The 17,541-nt window shown below is 41.1% G+C and overlaps 1 protein-coding gene across 1 annotated transcript in view; it reads left to right on the top strand.

Annotated features, from left to right (window-relative positions):
- Positions 1 to 17,541, top strand: part of LOC115762900 — a 119,897-nt gene that overhangs the window by 96,404 nt on the left and 5,952 nt on the right. Inside the window, exons 10-15 of the mRNA XM_030705274.1 lie at positions 5,074 to 5,253; positions 5,317 to 6,235; positions 7,504 to 7,645; positions 7,761 to 7,993; positions 8,060 to 8,511; positions 9,271 to 9,376. Coding sequence (XP_030561134.1) covers positions 5,074 to 5,253; positions 5,317 to 6,235; positions 7,504 to 7,645; positions 7,761 to 7,993; positions 8,060 to 8,511; positions 9,271 to 9,376 — 2,032 coding nt within the window. The remainder of the gene's footprint in view (positions 1 to 5,073; positions 5,254 to 5,316; positions 6,236 to 7,503; positions 7,646 to 7,760; positions 7,994 to 8,059; positions 8,512 to 9,270; positions 9,377 to 17,541) is intronic.

Below are 17,541 nucleotides of genomic sequence, written 5' to 3'. Positions count from 1 at the left end.
TCACGGTACTTTGCAATTTGTCATCTTGTATGGCAGCCAACGACGTGGACGCATTGCGTGTCGCACGTTCGCACAACCGTGTCCATGACCAAGAGCTCAGAGCAAAGCTGAGCCTGCCCAGAGCTGGGGCCTCGGCTATATGTATGTATGTATAACAGGCCGGCTCCTCTTTGTTGTTTGGCTGGGCTCTCATGGTTTCAGTTTCGCTTGAAATGCACACGAGTTGCGAGTATCGATCGATCCATCGATTCAATTGAACGACTTTGCCGGTGGTCCGATAATGCGTGTATCTCAGTGTGTGTATCTGAGTGTGTGTGTGCGTGTGTGTGAATTCGCCTTAAATTTCTCTAAGCTCTTTTTGTGGCTTTTTCGTGTCATTTGGCTGGTAAACATGTCCCCCAAACATGTCCAATGACAAGTTGCCGCGTGTAATGGGCTGTAAACGAGCATCTTTGTAATTTGAGACAAATTCGCTGAAGTTATTTGTGAAAATCAGCGGGTGGAAATCAACAGGCCAAGTGTTTGTAAATAAAAGCATGTGAGCGGCCACAATTGGCAAATAACTTGGTCTGGAAATTGGCAACAATTTTAAAAATCTCTTGATAATGAAAACTTTTTCTGAATTGTTTTTAACAAATCATTAGAAATGTTTAAGATACGCCCAAAACAGCTTTCAACAAGCTAAAACAGCTAATTACGCCTTTCTCTGCGATTTTCACATATTTTAGTGCTAGATATCTTGGTATCTGGTATCTTATCATCTATCATTCTAGAAATAGATCCAATTTCATTTTGAAAGTAAATAGAATTCTAAAAGTATATTTCGCTTATAATTGACATGTATGAATCGCTGACGCTCACATGAATGCCATATCCTCATGCATTAATGTTCGCCTCTCTTTGTGATTCTCAAAATTGCATGTGAGCTTTGTCTGGTTAAGCACTGACGACTACCCTTTTGGCTGTTATTGAAGCAATTATTAACTGGCTGGACATGAGCAATGTCTGGTTTTTGTTATCCAACTCTCACTTTTATTTGGCCAGACATCGGCAATACCAGCAACATGTTGCTTATGTATGCTCTCGGCTGTTGGCTGTTGCTCTTGTGTGTGCGTCATTTGCATCTGTCGCTGACAAGTCGATTGCAGCACAAGTTGAACCCCCCTCAACCCAATCCAAACTCAAGTCTGTCGCACGCAGTTTTCACTGTCATCCACCCGAGGGCAGTACCAGCTCCAGAGAGTCTCCGGCCCAAAGACTGCATTGCGTGCGCTGATTTATTGAGAGTGAAATTCGCGTCGCTTTGATTAATATTGACAAATTTCGCATTTCGCCATTTTTTACTCGATTTTAGTTTTATTTTTGTTAATTTATGCATTTCGCAATGCAAATCTGTGTGTTTGCATATCAATTGATGGCGCGATGCCAGCGAGATAACCAGCTGAGCTGATAACCAAACATCGATGACGTTCGCTGCGACCATTTGAAAATCAAATCGAACTAAAAACTCATATAATATGCCAAATCTTATCTTATCGCAACGCACTCGCATATCGCTGAAATAAAACGAGCTCTCAATTGACTTGTTAACAAAAATTAACAGAAAGCAAAGTAAATATATATAATAGATATTACAACAAATCAACGAGTACGTCGAATAGGCGCAGTAGGCAAATCGATGACAATCTCGATAGCTCGATGACGGGCCAAACTGAAACTTTTCGATACATTTGACGGCGTTTATCTTATCGGCACAGTGCACAGCCGTGGTGCCATTATCAAAATCTTCGATTGTATTTGAATTCGCAAAAGCGAACTTTCAGTACGTTTCGCGCAGTTGCCGCCGCCGGTTGTAGTAGCTGCAGCTACAGCTACAGATACAGATACAAAAGATACAGATACACTGTAACAAAAGATAGATAAACAATAGAAAGCAGCATTTGCCATTGTTATTGTTATTATTATTGTTAGTTTTAGCTTGTTGTTATTGTTCGCTTTTCGCGTAATTTGCATTTTGCTGAAACAAAAAAAAAAACAAACAAAATAGTGTGTAATTAAGCGCGCACAGTGCCTGTCAAACTGCGCACACTCATTCGCGATTAAATTTCGCGATTTGCGTGCGTGCCGCAGTGCAATTAAATTGGCAAAAGACAAAAAAAAAAAAGAGCCACGACGATTGTCAAGGCCCCAAAAAAAAAAAGCTGTCCATAGACATTTCAACAGTTTGTCAGCCACTGTATAGTCTCTGGCCGCACTAGAGATGGGCGCGTGAGCAGCTGGCAACAAAAGAAAACTGCAGAAACATGAACTCCAGTAAGTCCATGAATATTTGCTTGTGTTATTATAAGAATTTGTTGCTCAAAAGTTGTTCAGCGCCAACAAGATAAAAACGATTAACTATCGTTCAGCTATCGCATAAGAAATGAGAAAAGATAAAACTGTTTAGAGTTGAACTTTTATTCCGGCATTTATAAATATTTATGAGCTAAATTTATAAAGTTCCTTATCAAAAGTGGCTACGTGACCGTTGTAGAGTATACGAGCATATATATCGCTTAACTATCGTGACAAACTAAATATATATTATATAACTATGTTAGGCGCCATAAAACTATCGCATAACTATCGTGGCAACCTCGCCTACAAGAAAACTGGTAATTTTAATTCTTATGGAGTTGAATTCTTTCTTAATGTTTCTCTTTGACCGACTTTAGTTTTTCACGGACTGTCTAAACCATTTCCTTGATCAATTTATTCAATATACATCTAGAACTATCGTATAAATATCGTTAACATATCGCAAAAAAGACATCTATAAGCCTTAGTCTTAAGTCAAACTGAACTTGTGGCTTACAACTTGCCAAATATCTTGAGCACCAACAACTATCGCATAACTATCGTGACAGTCTCACGCACGAGATTTGCCCATTTCCCAGCGCTAGTCGAGTGGTTAAAGTTTCCAGTTTAAGTTAATTGGCCAATGGCTAAGCAAAAAGCCAAACTCATATAATTGCCTTTAATTATCACAAACGCCCAATCGCAAAGGCCTTTCAATTGTTGTTGGTTTGTTTTTTATGCCCGCCTCGAGTTGGACAGCAGCAACTGCAGCAACTCCGTAAAACGTTGAACATTTGCACATTTGGGAAAATTGTTTCCGTTTGTGTGTGTGCTTGTTTGTTTGGTTTGTTGTGCTGCATGCAGTTTGACACTCACAGTGCAGCTCAAACTGGCTGCGTGGCCGGCCTGTCGCCGTAGCTGTCCACAGGAAACTGTTAATTAAATTAAGCCAAAGATTAGCAATAAAATTGAAGCATGTGTTGAACACAGCCACAGCTAAACTTTCTGCAAAAAACAAAGTGCGATAAAAAATAACTTCAGATATACATGTTACGTGTATCTACGTAAAGTTGCATTTGGCAGACACTGTACGCCAGCTGACGGCATCGTCTGACTCAGTTTATGACACTCGAAAGCCAAATCTACCTTGGAATTGTTCAATTGTGCAACACAATTTGCAATTAACCATTTAGTTTTAATGCCTTTTTGTCAAAAGGTTAACGTTTGCGAGAGGCAACAGTTTTGTAATATTTAGAAGAAGTGAAAAAACACGAAAACAATCGAAACATTATGAACGCTTCGCTGACTTTTTGTCTTTCTGTTTGTTTGTCAGTCTTACAAGGTTCTAATTGGTTGAACAATCAAATTGATTTCGTCAAATTTACGTTTGGATTTGTTAAGAAAAGTTTGCTTTTGTTTATGGACAAATAGCAGCAGCAAAGCAACAGCTGTTGTCGCTCATTCAGCATTTATTTTTCTCAACCCTTTTTTATTGATTCTGATATTAAAATGCAACTGAGTAAATAGAATATAAATCAAATGGCTGTGCTTTTGACTGTCGACTATCCTATAAGCTGTGCTATGGGTAGCTTTTCGATATGTCGTTTTCGAGTAGAGAATACTCCAGAGAAGAATCTGGCATATACCTAAAAAATAGGTTAAATATCTACCCATAACCAATCGATTTGCTCATATAAAGTATACTTCTAATAGGCCTATTGTAGAAATAGAAATTACTTTAAATATATCGATAATTCGAAAGTTTCTTTATTTTTCTTACATTAACAAAAGCAATGGAAAAAAATATTTTATTATAAAAGGAATTTGTCGTTAGAATTTATCCTTTTACTTCAAATGAAAGCCGCCAATTTCTTATTCGATTTTTTACTACCGATAAATTTGCAACTATCGATTATTTAACTAAACCCTTGCATTCCCGCACAACAAAATGCATATATTGGCTTGAAGAACAATTCAGAGTCTATCATTTGCCTAAATTCCTAGCTCAACATACAACTTTCTCTAGAACCCAATTACAGGGTATGCAAAATGACATCACATTTGGGTAAACACCAATTTGGCAAGGCCTTGAATAACACAACAAAAAAAAAAGAAGCAAACTCCGCTCGATCCACTTGATTGACGCGTTAAGACAGAACACAAAAAGATAAGAAAAGAGAAAAATAGAAAAAAAAAGAAAATGCAAATAGAAATAAAGATAAGCTAAAAAGCAAATCATGTGAATGTTTTGCTAAAACTTTATGAATGCGCGTGAATAATAATGAATAAAATGCAGCTGCACAAATGAACAAAGCGAATGAATAGAAATTGAGCTAAACAAACGAGAGCGATAAGCGAGAAGCCCGCTGCTTCAATTCGCAGAACTTACTGATAAGTCCAGTTTCTCTCTCCCTTCCCACTCTTTCTCTTTCTCTATTTCCCTCTAACTTGCCCCTGTTCCAGTTGTGTTTCTCTCTCTCACTCGCTGCATACAGCCTGGCCCTGCTCTAGTCAAGCTTCTTCTACGCTCTTCCTCTCTCTGCCCATGAGCTGGTTAAGTTTCTCCCTTCCTCCCTCTCACTCGCTGTTGCTGCACTTCTTCATACGCCCTCAATTTACACTAAATTGTTCTTCGGCTGCGTCACTTGAGCAGAATGACCCAAGCGACAACTACAATTCGCCATGCTCATTAACTAACTCTCTCTCTCTCTCGCTCTACTCCCTCTCTCTTTGCAGTGCAAGGTCTCGCATGATTCAATCAAGCAGCTTGTGCTCGAAGCAGAGCATTTGGTGCGCGACGCTCAGGAGGCAGCGTTGAAGACGCCAACGAAGCAGAAACATTCCATCATCAAAATCTCCTCGACGGTCAAGAAGCGCGAACTGACCATGCCCGGTCCCATCAAGCAGCGTGTCGAGGTATGCCACAATCAGTCCACAAACCATACACACGAACTAATCTTTATTCCAAACTCTTTGCAGGAATGGCTGGAGCATCAGCCGTCGACGCCGCAGCTGTTGACGCGCAGCCACGCCCTTGAGGCGCCCAGCAAGCCGGATGACTGCGAGGCATCCGGCGAGGCCAGCGAAACGGATTCCATGCCGCAAACGGGTCTCGTTTGTGGCGGCAACTCGGACTCCTCGGAGGGCTTCACCGACTCGATTGCGACGTGCCTGCAGACGAGCACCAATTCGTATGGCAACTCGACGGAACGCATTGGCGGCTCCGCCGAGCCAATTGGCCAGCCTGCCACGCCCCTGGGCTATGGCAGCAGCAATCAAAGCCTGAACGTGAAGATCGTCAAGCGTCCGCAGACGCGTCGCAAGTCGGAGCGTCCCTGGTCCGTCTCCTGCCTGTCGCAGCTGACCACCGATGCCGCTCAGCTGACCACAACGATTGCCGCCGTCGGCCAGAGCTCGCCGCCGGGCCTGGCCAGCCATTCGATCAGCGAGAGTGCTTTGGACTCGCTGTCGCCGGGCCCACGGGCACGTGCCGCCTCCTCCTCGGGCACGGGCAGCAATGCGGCACGCAAAGCAGACAGCAAGGGTTCGCTGCGGCGCCGGCGTGCCCGCAAGAAGCGCATGTCTGCCGCCTCCGGCGGCAAGAAGTCCGACTCAGGCTCGGAGGCGCATGGCGATCTCACGCAGACGCTCATGAAATCCTGCGAGTCGATGTCCTCGCAGCAGCTGCAAGAGTTCACCAATGCACTGCTGAGCATACAAAAGGGCAGTCCCAAGACGGACGAGCCCACGAACACCGAGGCCGATGCCGAGTCCCAGCTAATGGTGCCCAAGTTCCGTGTGGGCTCCTTCACCACAGCCGCTTTGATGGCCAGCGAAATCCGTTTGGGCGCCCTCGCCGCCCTCTCCAACTACATGCACGAGGACGAGCAGCAAGCAGGTGAGTGCAGCGCGGCACGAAGGGGGCCCCTAGGCAGGTGGTCAAAACTCGGCTGGTTATCTTCAATAGAGTGCGCTATAATGTTATTGAAACGATGTGAGTGCTCACTTCCCCACTTGCCATAAATGATATATAAATATATATACATTCGATCGTGATGTCATCTTGCTCACTCGCCCCTTATCTTATTTTTGTTTTTCATATACATACGTTTCCATTAATCATTGAGGTATTCTAGTTAAATTCTTAAAAAGAACTTTGTCAAAGGAAACACAATTGAATTAACAGTCATCTATCTATAGACTGACTGATGATGATGATGTTGATTGAACTAGGAAGTTGACATTTTGGAAAAATAGTTGCTTACCTTCCAAATGGCTTCAATACCCTTTTTAAAGGATCTGTGTGAAAGTTTATTCGCGACGTGTCTCACATTTTCAAAGGTCTTTGTTAAAATTCGTTCAAGAATTGTTTTATACTCTTGGTAAAATCCAACGATCTCTCTACGCTCTAACTTTTCAAATATCAGGATCTATGATATATATGATATATTGAGACATGTTGCAAACTATTTGGAAAATCTAGCACTATGTGGAAAATGGGCTTCTAAAGATCGTCTGCAAGTTTGTTTATCTTTAATAAATAATCACGTATTTAAGCGTTTTCGCAATTCCACCCGCAATTGTGGAAAATAGGCGAAAAAAAGTTATGTGAACTCTTTTGTTTAGCTTTCGTTTAGCTTCAAACTCACTTTCAAAGAACATTGTAAAATTAATATCTTACGTATATATCTTCTTATATCACGCTATAAAAACTCAAAGCTCTAATTTTCAACCACGTAGACAAAACTGTTTTCGCAGTCGGAAGATAGGTGAAAATTGAGTCCGTTTCTTGGGATTGTCGCTTTTATTTTATTTTAGAGATTTATACATTCAAAATATTTAAAAACTAGTGAGTGAAATGCATTTAACTAATTGAAGGTAGAAATTAATAAACCCATTCCTAGTTAATGCAATTAAGTTTTCTGGTAGCCCTTTCTCAAATCGTTTCAATATCTTTATATGCCACAAGAGGCACAAACACAGATCTATTTAACACTCTTTCTATCTATTGTCTATCTATTGTATAAATCTTTCTCTCACAAGCACGCACGCCCGTACCCAGGCAAAAAGGTACCACGAAATGCACCCCACAAAATACCCCCCCTAAAAAATACCCCCCGACTAAATCATTGCTAACTGATCTTAATTTCTGAATTTCTGCCATAGAGCTGAGCACTGAGGAGCATCACAGCAGCATCTCGGAGACAGCCTGGGACAACTATCAAGAGAAATACAATTCGGAGAACTATTCGGAGGGCTTTGATTCGGATGCGGCGCGTCGTCTCTTGGAATTCGGCGATGACTATCGGTGAGTACCCGAGACACGGAGGCGTGCCAAGAAATCTTGGACGTCAACTATTTATAGTTTGCCCATCAAATATAATTTATACTTATTCATTATTTTTTTTTTTTGTGGTTTGCAGCAATTTCATTGACTCGCAGTCGGATTGCTGCAGTTCGCTGTCGGCGGCCAACAATTTGGATTCGTTTTCGCCGCCGCGCATGGACTCGCTGCAGCAGCACGAGCAGAAGGTCCTACACATCACCCAGGAGACGATCAGCAGCAGCGTGGACCACGCCCGTCGCCAGCGCGCCCTCGAGCTGCAGTACGAGCGACGCCGCAGGACGCTCGAAGTGCGACGCAAGTCGTGTCAAGGTAAGCGCACAAATCTCTAAGAGCGCATCCCAGCAAGCTAATCCTTACATTCCCCCATCCTTGCAGACATGGCGGAGGCCATCAGCTGCCAGACGGAACAGCAGCAACAGCAGCAGGCGACCACCGCGAACCTGTCCTCCTCGGCCACGGCCCTGATGACGCCCAAGCATGCGTTGGCCAGCCAGCAGCTGCCTGCAGCCGCCCGTAATGAATCTGTGGGCCGCAAACTGGAATTCGGCGCCGGCATGAGCCACTCGGCCCAGTCGCTGTTGCGTCGCACCTCGGAGAGCGACACCTCGACCCGACGTCGCCGCACCGTGACCGCCGATGAGCGCAGACGCTCGTCGCGCAATCTGGAGAAGTGCATCAAGCTGATACCGGCGACGTCCTCGTCGAGTGGCGATGATTCCGAGGATGGGGAACAGGAGATGCGCTCCCTGTTGCAACAGAGCCGCGACAGACTCGAGGATACGCGCGCCCTCAAGATACGCTGTCATCTGCTGCGACCCGAGGATTATGTAAGTTCCCAAAGAGAAATTCATTTATGTGGGCTAGAAGATGTGAAAGAAAGAGCGCAAAATAGACTAGAAAATTCCATTCTGGCTGGGAATCTTACTTTTTTATTATTAAAGATGGAAAAGAATGTATTCTCGAAGATTAGAGATTCCATCCAGAAATCTATATAGAATACTTTTGATAGAAAAACATTTATTTATGTTTGTTCCAACTGGAGCTTTATGATATATTTGTCTAATAGGATTTTAATCATTTGCTTAAAAAGTCTTACCAGAGAAAAGCTCTTCTCTCTAACTAAGCTTTTTCCATATAAGTTTCTATAGAGAAACTAATTTTTAAGTATTCCAAGTAAAGACTATAGAGATAGCTAAGATCAGCGAAGCCTTAGGCGAGCTTTAGACAGAGCTTTAATTGAGCTTTCAGCTAAGCTTTAAGTGGGCTTTATGCTAAATATCAAGAGATGCTAGCTTTGATACATAAATGTCTGTTTAAACTTCTGTTTGAGCTTTTTCTATAAAACATCAAGGAATATTTAGGCAAGGGAAGTTTATCAGTGCTAAGCTTTAATGGAGCTTTAAGCAATTTGTTTGCTATTTACTTTACCGTTGTGCTTCCCTTTATGATTAGTCCGAAAATATATAAAAGCAATTCTATTAGAGCCTAGCCTTAAGGTTATTTTGGAGCAGTACAAATGCAGTTTTGAGGATTCTTCAACTTTTGACTTATATTAAGCTAATTTGACTTACAATTTTGTTTTTCAGAACGAGATAATCAACACTTGCCGTGACAATATACGCTGCCTGGAGGCCGTGCTGAGGGGTCCGCCTGGCACGGTGCTATCGACACACTGCGCCGGTCAGACAAAAGGTGAGTCCTTGCCAGCAGGCTGTCATCTAATCCCAACTGCAACTGGAAACCTAACTGCTGACGCTGACCCTTCTGCTGCTGCTGCTGTAATTGCCACGCCCATCGCCGAGTGCAAGTGTGCGCCCATAACGCGTTTTGTGGCCCGACTGATTGAGTTTGTAATGGATCTGAGCAATATGCTGGAGCACTTTACGCTCTATAGATTCCTGGCCGGGACGCTGCGGTCGCTCTATGCGCTGGTCAATCGGCCCATGGGGCGGCTGGAGCGTCTCTTTGCCGGCGTTCGGGGTTTGCTCTGAGACAGTGCAACAGTGAACAGTGGCTGTCAAACCGTGTGCCTTGTAAAATTTGCCAAGCGAATTAATTTTGTATTATTTTTTTTTTCTCTCGTTTTTTTTTATTTTTATTTTACATATACTATTTTGTATTATTTTTGTATAACTATTATGATTTGGAAAAATTTTGTTTTTGCATTTGACAAAACGCATTTTGCATCGAATTTAATTTTGCATTTGTTTTAATACTATTTTAAAGTGAAAGAAAAAAAAAAAGAAAATATTATTTATTTTGCGCATTTATTTTTTCCGTTTTTTTGGCAAATAAAAATTACCGTTTTTATATGAAGAAAAAAAAAGAACACCAATGCATTTAAAACTGTTTTAGTATAGTCGTATTATTATCTATAAAATATTTTATAATTGGTGTTTTTGTTTTCGTTTAGCTACACGTAATTTTGTTAATTATGCTTGTGTTTTTGTCAAATGTTTAACCAAAATTAATTTTTAGTTTTTAGATTTCTTTCTCTCTTTTTATTTTTGTTTAGTTTTTGGACTAATACTTTCTCAATTCTACTAATTTAATTTTTTAACTGACGCACGGTTTATGGGCCACACACTTGTACTCGGAATGAATTGGGCATTTCATTTAATTTGGCTCAAATTAATTTTTCACGTCCAAAAACGAATTTATTTTTAACCAAACACAATGCCATACAGTTGTGCGGCCACTGTGCCTTTGCTAAATGTGTCTTAGCTTTGCGCATGCCTCACAAACTGTAGCTGGCACAAAATATGTGTTTCGCATGTGATAATTTATTTAAATTTATGCGCTGCTTTGATCACCAGCAAATTTTCCTCTTGCAGCTGACGTCAGTTTTTTTTTTTAACAAAGCGGAAATATTTAAAATTTACTGAATCATTTGCTGAAAAAATGCCAAGCAGTTCGTAAACTGTAAACAGAAAGAATTATAAGGACAGCTACGCGTTGAAGGCAATAAGTAACAGAAAAAGGGCGCTAGATGGCGCGCTTAGTGCGGCGCTCTAAGCTGTAGCTGTAAAACTGTGGCTTTAGCTTGCGTGTTTGTGCGTGCGTGTGCGTGTGTGTGCGCGCTTGTCGCCGTCATTAGCTATTGTTGTTGCTGCTATCATCGCATATCATCTGCTTTTGAAAATGACGTCGTCTCGCTGCTACAAATTGACGCCTGCGCTGCTCTTGTTGTTGTTTTTGACGGCACATACACACGCACGTCCACACATACATACATATACTGAGTCAGCATACGGGCACACACACACACGTGTAAAACCAAGTTCAAAAGTTAACATTTGGCTGCCGCTGCGCGCTCTGGCGCCCGCTCTTCTCTCTCGCTCTCATTGTGCGCTCTCTACCTGAAAGCTGCTGCGCCAAAAACCATTGAAACGTCGCCGTCGCCGTCTCAGTTCATTTTCAGCGTGCGTTTCAAGCGGTTCTGTTTCCGTCGTCGTTGCTTCTAACTGTTTTTCACTGTGCTTCCGCGCGCTTTAAGAACTCGCTTAACTATTTTTACACAGGAATCTCCTTTCCATCAAACTAAATAATTTAACTGTGATAGCAACAACAAAACGAATCTCAACAAACCTCAACAAACTTTGCCTTGCCGGCCATTCATAAAAGTCGCGTGTTTTTGCCTGCCCGTATAAGAGTGTATAAGAGTGCCGTTATAAGAGTGCAGCGGCTGCTGGCGTTGGGTTTTCTTATTGTTTACCGTCGAGTTTCCCAACTTTTCGAGGTCAGCGCACAGCGTGTAAATAAATCTCTAAAAAAAACAACGAAACAACAATAAAAAAGCGCCGCGCTGAAAGTAAACATTCAATTGAAATGTTTAAAAACGCAAATTAATTTCGAAAATTGATTTCAAGTGGCGCCGCCTGGCGTACAAACAGCTGGCCAAGTAACCTTAAGTGGGTCACGGTGAAGCCGCCAAGGGTGGCCCAGGAGTAAGCGAGAGAGACTGTGAGAGAGAGGGAGAGGGCGAGGCGTGAGAGCAAAGCTGGCGACAATAATGGCCAAAATAAGTGTCGCCGTGCAAACGGACATTTCGGGCATGCTATCATCGGCCAGCTCATCTGCCTCCACGTCGCGCTCATCGTCGGAGCCAGGTAAATACACCGTTATGTGCATAGAGATGAGCCAATGCGAAAGCAAACAGACTCCGCCGAAGGGAAACTTATCGCTAATAATTGAAAACAGGTGTAAATGATGTTGTTAAGCAGTAGAAGAAGAAGATGAGACAGAGGTAGATAAGAGGAAAACAGATAAAATACTAATTGGACACTAACTGCTCTGACGAAAGTGAAATATCTTTGAGTGTAGGGGCTGGGGAGGGGTATAGAGGGGCACACACTTAAAGAAACTGAGCTAATTAAACTTTTGCATTATTCATAAACTCACGCGGAGTAGAAAAACTTGATTTTTTCCAGCCTTTGCTCTCGTGTTATGATTATATTATTATTGTGATAGTCTTTTCGTGCAGTGTATAAAATGAAACATGCATAAATTAACCGTTAAGTAAATGTAGAAGTTTCTCTTAATGCGCTTGCCTAGGTATTCGATATATAGGTTGCGCTAAAAGGTTTTTAACTAGTTCCGGTTCCAGCTGAAAAAACAATAAACCTTTTTTTTGTCAGTGTAATTTTGATCGAACTGCACATTGAGCCATGAAAATAATTGCAAGCTTTTAAACTAAACTCTTAAAGGTTTTGGAACTAGTTCCAGTTCCAGCTAAACAAAGGTTTCTAACTAGTTCCAGTTTCAGCTGCAAACCATATTCGACTTTTTCTGTCAGTGTATAATTGAACAAATTCACACTGAGCTATAAAATTAATTGTTATAGTTTCTATTAGAATGAAATATATTTCGTTTAAAAAATTCTCACTCGTTTTAGCAGAAGATTTCACAATTGCCTCTATGTTTTTTTTTACAGTGTATAAGCATATCAAATCTTTGAAAAATAATTACTCAAACAATCTTCAATTAGTTTCAGTCTGAGCTTAAATTCCAAATATTTCCACATGGAACTTTGAACAAGGTTGTGCAAGTTTCTCTAGGAATGAAAAGTTTTCAAAAAAAATTTGAAATTCATTTTGAAATAAACTATGTTTAGACAAATACTACGTGTATGTAACATGAAGAAGGAAGCTTCTCCGACCCCATAAAGTATATATATTCTTGATCAGCATCAATAGCCAAGTCGATCTAGCCATGTCCGTCTGTCTGTCCGTCCGTCTGTCTGTCCGTCCGTCCGTCGGTCCGTCCGTCCGTATGTATGAACGCAAGGATTTTAGATGTAGATGCTCCTAGTTCCCGCGCAGATCGAGTTTGTTTCCGATAATCGATAATTTACTCCGTTTCCAAGCAATCGATAAAAATCGATATCGATATCCTATTTTTTGGGTAATTTTGGTAAATAATAAGAGCTAGAGTTACCAAACTTGACATTTGGCTTCTAAAATAAAATATATATATGCATTTGATGCTGGAAGAAGAGGGTTCAGGGTATCCCCTAGTCGGGAGCTCCCGACAAAAACCTCTTACTTGTTTCTTATTAATGTGATGCCTTCGAATATACTCAAAACTTTCCGTACATATTTCAAAATCCAATCGCACAAAGGGCCATGTGCATGAAAATGCCTAAGTGTTGTTTGAGTAAAAGCGCTTATGAGTTCATAAAAATAAAAGGGATTACATGAATTTCATAAAAAGCTGAAAATATATTTAATATAATGAGGCAATCCGGAAAGCGGCAGCTCTTCAAATTCAAATCTCGCACAAACTAGATATTCTCAACTTCAGATACTTGACCAATAATTATCTCATTCTCAACTTGATTGCATCTGCAACAAGAGAAGATGAAGAAGAAGAAACCGTTTGTGCCACATTCTTTTTTTTTGCTCTGCAACATTTTGACCGACTTTAGCTACCAGCTGTTGTTGTTGTTGCCACATTTGATGCCAAATTGGGTTGCCACCTGCCGCTGCCGCTGCCGCTGCCGCTGCCGCTGCCTCTGTCTCTGCCCGCTTGTTGCATGGCTAATTAAGCCTGGCTGTTGGCCATAAAGTGCGGGGCGTGGCCGGGTAGAGAGGCGGGCCGGGCAACTTAACAATTGCATTTGGCAGCGCGTTGCATTATGGACATCGCTTTATGGCCAACAACTATTGCTGCTGCTCTTCGTTTCATTCACGCTCAGCTTGACAACAGCAACACACACACACACTCGCACACACACGCACACTCATTAACGGTACTCGCATAGTGGACTTTTATGGTCAATTGTTGGCGTTCCGCTTTGAAGTTTCTACGCTGTGAACCCTGGCAAACCGGAACCCGGTTCAACGCGGGTCAAAAAGAAAAAACTTAGCTAGCCAGTTTAATTTCTGAGCGAAATACGCTTTTATCAAGCCAACTCTGGCGTCATTCTATCCATTAATTATAAGAAACGAAATGTTTTTTATTCATTTTTTTTCTTTGGCCTCATTTGCGGTTGACCTTCAATTCGCGGGAATTGTTAAATCATTGAAAAATGAAATCAAATCGTATTGAAATTGAAATTGAAATTCGAATGATAAACGGTTTAAAGTTTCACAGTTTTGTGGCATTTAACTGCCCCACTTACTGCTACTGCTGCTGTCTACTGCTGCTGCAGTGAGTCGAGTCTGGGCAAACACACCTTCCAATTGCCGTAAAAGCAATTGCATTTATTACTTGTATGTCTCCGGGGCGTGTTGTGCCGTTGCCTCCCTCCAAAAGAAAATGCCTATAAGTACAGCTGCAGTCAAGCATGGAAACTGTTTCTTTTGCCAGTGTTGCCACACTGTCAAAAAATGTCAGCCTAAGTTAGGTTAGGTTAGGTTAGACTGTAAAAGTCAACTAAAAATCAATCAAATTGTAAACAAACTCTGTTACTAATCTAAAAATATTTAATTAGTTTATACCTTATAGCTAATAAGCGTACTAATAGAAATATGTTGAGATAATATGAGAGAAACAAAGAGAAAGGGGAGAAGTGATCGAGCGAGGGGAGGAAGACAGACAACATTTTATGCGAGAAACTAAATTTGTTATATAAAGTAAAAAGAGAACATTAAGAGCAAGAGAGTGAGGGGAGAAAGAGAGAGAGACAGAGAGAGAGCGAGAGAGAGTATAGAAATTGCGAAAACCAAACTCTTGCTCTAAGCTTGTGGGGAACTAGATGTCTTATATATGATCAAGAAAAAGAAAGAGAGAGAGAGAGAAAGAGAAAGAGAAAGAGAAAGAGAGAGAGAGAGAGCGAGAGAGTGCATTAAGAGAGAGAGAGAGAGACAGCGAGAGAGCGAGAGAGAGAGAGAGCGAGAGAGAGAGAGAGGAAAAAGAGAGAGTATAGAAATTGGTTAACTAAATTTGTTATTTGAAATGGAAAAAAAGAGAAAGCATTAAGAGAGAGAAAGAGAGGATACAGCGCGAGAGAGTACCGAAATTGTGAGTGAGACTCGAGATTTCAGCTAAAAGTTTTATTTCCATTCAAAAACCGAAAATTGGTACTCAATTACTTTTAAGTGCAGAGCTTACAGTTTTGAGTAAGATTTTCAAACAAATTCTAGTTTGACTAATTCAAATTGTTAATTATAGTTAATTAATATTTATTGCCAAACTAGCCCGGGACTAACGACTCTTTGGCAAATATTTCGCAGCTTTGCTCTAATCTCATTAATTTTTACTCATTTCATATTTCACATATTTCTAGCCCGAGCGCTAATCTCTTTTTCAGAAATAAGCAAAAGTTTGCTTAGCTATTTATTTTTGGCCTCACTTTTTTTCTCTTTTTATTAAATTTTTTCATTTTTTTTTGCTAATTGTTTATAATTGTTGTCGTCGTTTGTTGTTGTTGTTGCTGCTGCTTGTCTCACATAATTATTCACGATTATTTTTGGCAAATATTTGAGTCCGCGCGCGCTTTGTGAACTTCTGACTCTGAACTCAAATTCTTTTTATGTGGCTGGCAACTCTGGCGCTTACCTCACCCGCTTTATTTGGCTCGTTTCTCTATTACTAAGTAAATATGTTTTGTTAAGAGACAAGAATCGCGCCGCCTTCTCTGCTGCCACACCCCTTGTTTTGTCGCATTCGCGTTTTGTTTATGAGTCCTTGACACGCACAGGCAGTTCCTTGAGCCTTTGCGCTTCTCGATTTGTTTATAACAAATCGGATAAACCTGCTGAAGGCTTTATTTAACTTATTTTGACATGGGCATTCGTGCAAATAGTCAAAAGTAATAATGGAAATACTTTGTACTTTGAATTGGAAGTGTTTTCTCTAGAAACGAGAAACCGAGTTAAAATCTCAGGCTAGATTTATGTTAGATAAAGGAAAACGTCGTAAAAACCTTAATTTGTTGTTTATAGGTATTTTTTATCATTATAATAATATTAAAATTGTAAGCCCAGTGAACAATTATTAGATATCTAAGCGCGGGAGGGATAACTTGAATGAGAGAGAGAGAGAGACAAATAGATAGAATTATATGTAGATATATGGATAGCGTGTCAGATAGAGTGAGAGAGAGAGAGAGAGAGAGAGAGAGAGAGAGAGAGAGAGAGAGAGAGAGAGAGAGAGAGAGAGAGAGAAAGAGACAGAGAAAGAGAGAGAGAGAGAGGGAGAGAGACAGAGAAAGAGAGAGAGAGGGAGAGAGAAATAGGGAGAGAAAAAGAGTGAAAGATAGTGTGTCGTAGGGAAGGGGGAGGTAGAGGCTGGAAGGCGTGTCAGCGAGAGAGCTAAAGAGTGTGTCAGAGAGAGTAAGAGAGAGAGAGAAGGAGAGAGAGAGAAGGAGAGAGAGAGAAGGAGAGAGAAGGAGAGAGAGGGAGAGAGAGACAAGGAAAGATCTAGAGACTATGTCAGAGAAAGGCGGTAAGATTGAGGAACAGAGAGAAAGAGTGAGAGGGAGCTTAGAGCGGTAAAGGTATATGTCTGAAAGAGCAAGAGAGAAAGAGAGGCAGAGTCTGAAAGAGCGAGCCAAAGTAGGCCAGGGAAAGAGAGGGAATATGTCAGAGAGAGAGAGAGAGAGCCAAAGAAAGAGAGAGATTGACAGTGGAAATGAGGGAGAAAGAGAATAACTCGCGAGCGAGTTAGAGTAAGTGTGGTAGAAAGGAAAAGCATTTAATGAAATGCTGAAAAACAATTTTTTCTTAAAGTTCTGACACTATTAGCGTATTGGGGCAAGAGAAAGAGGCAAAGAGAAAGATAGAGTGATTTTGGAAATGATTTAGAAAGCGTGTCTCTTGAATTCTCTGCCAGCTGCACACGACATGTGTGTGTGTGTGTTTGTTTGTGTGTGTGCTTGTGTGTGTGTGTTTGGGTATGTTTGTGTGTGTTTGTGAATGCATGTAGGCATGTCAACACCTCCCACCGAGCAACACCCACATAATAAATTTGCGAGAATGCGATTTTTCTGTTATTTTTCTTTTTATCGCGTTTTTCGTTTTTCATTTTTTTGCCAAGCTGTGAGCACACGTCAATGCCCTTGGGTCATTGGATTTTCGCTCAGTTGTTGCATTTAAAAAAAAAAACAGTTTGTGGCTGCATTTTCATTTTTTCACTGTTTTTTTTAGCCGCGTGACGAAATGTAAACAATTTCACTTGGCAAAGTCAGCAAAAAAAAAAACAAAGAGAGAAAAGCTGCGACTAAGATAAGCTGATTGCGGAAGAGATATGTTTCCCTTATGTAAATTTCTCCCGCGCGATTAGAATTCAATTTGACTGCAATTCAAAATGCTTAACTGTGGCAATCTCGGCTGATTGGCAATTAATTTACTAATTGCTGATTAAAGTGAAAGTCGCTGCTAAACAATTTCCATTTCTGCAAATTGCTAATCAAT

The sequence above is a fragment of the Drosophila novamexicana genome, unplaced genomic scaffold (assembly GCF_003285875.2).
Source record: "Drosophila novamexicana strain 15010-1031.04,08,12 unplaced genomic scaffold, DnovRS2.1 tig00000644-arrow-pilon, whole genome shotgun sequence".
Taxonomy (NCBI): domain Eukaryota; kingdom Metazoa; phylum Arthropoda; class Insecta; order Diptera; family Drosophilidae; genus Drosophila; species Drosophila novamexicana.
This window is presented reverse-complemented; position numbering and strand designations above follow the sequence as displayed.